The following is a 5,094-nucleotide window of genomic DNA, read 5'->3' as shown; positions in this document are numbered from 1 at the left end:
CTTGGTGTAAATCGAACACATTTGTGGAGTCGTTTAAATATGTTGGATTTTAAACTGTCATATAATTTTTTTCATCGATAGTCTGTGATTGGAACCATAACTCTTATTTATTCAAATTGTATTAATATGTAAAGACCAAGTGTAACCTATATCATCGTTAAATCTTATCTTATAAAACCAGTGGAACTTCAAAATCGTTAAAATTCATGGCTTCCGCCGCATTGCGCGGGTAGACAACTAGTATATATATGAACCATTTTGTCAAATATGAACAAAAATTGACATATATATGAACTTGAACTGTATAACATTTATGAACACAATATGAATATAATAAGAATAGTTGTTACACGAAAGTAAATAAATAAAAAAACAGATATTAACACAATATGAACAGTTTGTGAACAATAGTTTATTCATTATGAACGCATTCAGGAGCAAGTCAATATTGAGATTTGCAGCTAGTGTATATATGAACACAATATGAACAATTTGTGAACGATAGTTCCTTCATTATGAACACATTCAGGAGCAAACCAATGTTGAGATATGCAGCTAGTGTACATATGAACACAATATGAACACTTGTGAACAATTCTTTAACAATTACATATGAATTCGAATTCCGATTGTAGTCGTAGACGATTTTAACCTTTTAATTATCATTGTTGTCGATCTGTTTTCCAATAGATTTATCCATATTATTCGAACGATATCGAAATCTTTACAATCGGAAATTCTTTAACAATTACAAAATCAATATCATTATGGATAGAATAAATCAAAATTACAAAACATGAACACGTATAAAAAAATATCAATATTACATAATCATCAATTATTAAGATTTTTAGATTTGTAACTCCCAATTAATAATTTGGGAGTTACATAAACGACAAATTACTTAATTACTCTTGTCATTAATATATGAGTTATATGTGAATCTAAAGAAAAGATAGAATATGATTGGTTGAGCTTGGTTAACAAAGTTAACACAAAAGTCTTGGTTAGTATTTGAATCAACTCCTATATATATATATATATATATATATATATATATATCTTAAAAAATAAAACAGTTGATAATTAACTCTTTGATTTTGGACAGGAAAAGAGGAAAATTCCAAGTTTGTTTATCCACAATTGGAAAAAGATCGATTGGGTCCATTGAAATGAAATGTGTTTTGCTTTTGGTTTGATATTATACTTTAAACAATCCCCATGAATGGGCTTATAGGAATCATTGTCGTTTGATGAAGCAATCGGTCCGTTAAAACAATAACGACGAAATTCAAATGAAAAATGATAAGTTTTTTTGCATATAAATATTCATTTGAAATTTTTTTATAGGGCTGTAGGGCTATACGAACTCGAACAGTAGACTTACTTGGTAAAACAGATCAAACTTATTATTATCAAAATGATTTGAGTTGTTTCAAAGACCCAACATGCATTTTTTGTGCACTGGGCTCTTTTATTAATTAATATAAACATGAGCTGGTCCGCCACTTTTAATTTTGATTATAAAAATAAGGAGATGGCTCCATGTGCTCTGATCTTTCTTTTGCTTTTCTTCCAAGATCTTTTGCAAACGCGTAGATCTGTCTTTCTAGCTTATGGCCTACTCAATTGTGTCGACCGATCTTACGAGGGAGACTACTGTCCCATTCGAATTTAACAATTGAATTTAGGTGTATCTTCATTTTGGTCAACCGGCTGTAAAAGCTTTTACTTAAAGGGGTGCTCTTGGCTAGTGAATATCGCCTATTCTGGTGTTTATCAGTGGTGGTATACAATCGGTTTACGAACTAATAAAGATCTTTATACTGGAACTCTTTTTTCAATTATTTATTTATGCCATATCTTTAATAGTGGGTTAGTTCCAAACCTGCCCTATCCCTAAATGCCCCAGAGGTCTAGGTCTATTCGATTGTGAAGGGCTTTTTTTTCCGTTTGAAATTTATATATATATATTTTATAAAAGGGTATGCAATAAGATTTTTATAAAAAATTAAAAATATTTGTTTTGTAATAATCGATTAATAAAAATGTAATTTAATTATTTTTATAATCATTTATAATATTTTTTTTCTATAAATTGTTTATAAATAATGAAATATAATTTCATGCGAATCCTACACACCAAACACACCAATACTTTCAAATTCTTTCCAATCTAAATCTCTCAATGAAATTCAAATCCCTTAAAAACAATCATGCAAACCAAATGGACTATAACAGTTTAATGATAATTATAACTTATTTGATCAATTATATATTATTTTTTGATAATGACTTAATGATATAAAAAGTGACTTATTCGATAAGTTTGTAATAAAAACTTTTGCAAAAAGTCAAGTTTTTTTTTTAAATTTGTCATTTCCAACTAAAAAAACAGGATCTTTCAATTAATGAAGAAATCTCTTAAACAAAAATTTTCTTACTTTATACAAACAAACTAGCCCATACAATTAGTTTTAGGGGCTATTTGGCAATTGCATAATGGTTTATCTAGAATCATTAAGTGGTCAGAATAATTAAATACTCTAATGATGTAGTGGAAAATGAAATATAATTGTTTGATAATTATTTACGATGAAATTAGGGTTCTTAATGGTTAAGGGAGGTCCAAGATACAAAATCATTCGAAGGATTTTAGAACCATTAAGAGGCGCATTTTTTTATTACCAAACAAAATTCACATTTTAACGATTCAAATATTACATCTTAATGAAACTATTAAGAGGTAAACAAACAACCCCTTATTCCTAGAAGACTTAACGGAAAACCAACCAAACAACCATTTTTTTTGAGACCGTCTATAAAACATGCTTTTACCCCGTAAGTGTACATATTTTATCATCAAAATGGGTTGCTGGTAAATATTTCTTATCCTGTAAATATTAACTCCGATAAGAGTTCTTCTGTAGGTAAGATTCTCAATATTTAATTCTCTTACGATATAAAATTTCTTGACCATTACAATACTCATCCGAAAAAATGACACAGTAAAGGTAAACTATCCTTTTGTTTAATAAAATTAATGTTTAATTTGTATCAAGTGGTGTTTATTTTTAAATAATAATTAAATTAAATAAACTATCATACCATTGTCGATGAGATATAAAATAAAAAAATAATATTAAAATCGGTATTTTTTTCTTAAATATGTTAATTAAATATTTTCAAGAAAAAAAAAATATACCTAATTAATGACCTCCAATTCTATATAAACCCCACAAACCCCATATCATGAACACACCATCTCAAACATCACTTGCCTTCAAGATTTTCTATACAACTACGAAGTACGAACCACGAAACATAACCTTCAATTTTCACTCTTCATTTCATCAATGGCTCCACCAGTTAACAGAAACGCTGCCGACAGACCCACTTCCGGTCTCCTCAAGGCTAACACGTTGCCTCGCCGTGCTTACGTCACCTTCTTGGCCGGCGACGGTGACTACTGGAAAGGTGTCGTTGCTCTAGCCAAGGGTCTCCGTAAAGCCAAGTCGGTGTACCCACTCGTTGTAGCGATGCTTCCCGACGTTCCGATGGACCACCGCCAAAAGTTGCTGGCTCAAGGCTGCATTATCCGGGAGATCGAACCGTTGTACCCGCCGGAAAACCAGACACAGTTCGCCATGGCTTACTACGTTATTAATTACTCCAAGCTCCGTATATGGGAGGTAACCAATCTTCCAGTTCTCTTTGTTTCTGTGTGTATATGTATATATATATATATACATATATATGTTTATTAATTTGTTGATAAGATGTAATTGTGATGCAGTTTGTGGAGTACAGCAAGATGATATATTTAGACGGAGACATACAAGTGTTCGACAACATCGACCATCTGTTTGACTTGCCGGACGGCAATTTCTACGCAGTTATGGACTGTTTCTGCGAGCGAAATTGGAGGAACAGTCCTCAGTACCAGATTGGATACTGTCAGCAGTCGCCGGAAAAAGTCCAGTGGCCGGAAAAAGAGCTCGGTTCTAAACCTGCACTCTATTTCAACGCCGGAATGTTCGTTTTCGAGCCCAATCTCTCCACATACTACGACCTCCTGGAGTCGGTGAAGGCGACGCCGCCGACACTATTCGCCGAACAAGATTTCTTGAACGTCTTCTTTCGAGACATTTACAAACCGCTGCCAACCGAGTACAATTTGATCTTGGCGATGCTGTGGCGCCACCCGGAGAACGTGGACCTTGACAAGATCAAGGTGGTGCACTACTGCGCCGACGGGTCGAAGCCTTGGCGGTTCACCGGGAAAGAGAAGAACATGGATAGAGAAGATATCAAGATGCTGGTGGATAAGTGGTGGGATATTTACAACGATGAGACGTTGGATTACCGGAGGACTGGTGCAGGTGGTTTGTCGCCGCAGTTGATCACAGCGGTAGAAACACCCACGCCGGCGCTGACCAAGAGGGGTGGTCGTCCTCGCTACGTGACTGCACCGTCGGCGGCTTAGCCATGGTGTATATATATATATATATATACATATACATATAATCGAGCTCATATGTTAATGAGATTTAAGAAAACAATTAAATTAAAAATAGTGGGGGTGGTTTTTTATTTTCCATTTTTTTGGTGATTTTGGTATGAATTTGTAACTATGACTATCGGGATTTCCACAATATTTTGTAGATGGAAAATTCCTATTTGTATATATTCAATATCTTTATTTTGTAAAATTGCTGTCTCAAGCTCTTAATCTTATATGTTTCATGTAGATTTAAATAATGATGATAAGTTTTTAATATCTGTATGTCTTAATTACGTTTTTGGATATCAAGATTAACGAGTCAAAACACTTTTTTGGCGTAAAGATAAACACAAGGAATAGTTATTGAATACGGAGGTACTTTCATTAAAGAAATGTATGATTGTTACGGTTTAATTATGTTATTTTATTTTATTTTTTGGAAAGAAAAAGCTTAAATCAAAATATCTGATAATATGTTTGATACATTTTTTAAGTCTTCTATTTTAATGGTTGACGTATTTGTAAACAACTTTATGATGTATAAATTTTAAAATTTATTGTACAGGACCATTTTTTATGTATGTTACTAA

The 5,094-nt window shown here is 32.5% G+C and overlaps 1 protein-coding gene across 1 annotated transcript; it reads left to right on the top strand.

Moving 5' to 3' along the window:
* Positions 1–3,260: 3,260 nt before the first annotated feature.
* LOC112526083 (galactinol synthase 2-like) lies at positions 3,261–4,722 on the top strand. The gene is made up of 2 exons (XM_025136473.1): positions 3,261–3,692; positions 3,797–4,722. Exons 1-2 carry the CDS (start codon positions 3,357–3,359, stop codon positions 4,484–4,486), a joined length of 1,026 nt encoding a protein of 341 aa, XP_024992241.1. The 5' UTR covers positions 3,261–3,356; the 3' UTR covers positions 4,487–4,722.
* The last annotated feature ends 372 nt before the right edge of the window (positions 4,723–5,094 follow it).

This window comes from Cynara cardunculus, assembly GCF_001531365.2.
Source record: "Cynara cardunculus var. scolymus isolate 2C chromosome LG 13, CcrdV1, whole genome shotgun sequence".
Lineage (NCBI taxonomy): Eukaryota > Viridiplantae > Streptophyta > Magnoliopsida > Asterales > Asteraceae > Cynara > Cynara cardunculus.
This window is presented reverse-complemented; position numbering and strand designations above follow the sequence as displayed.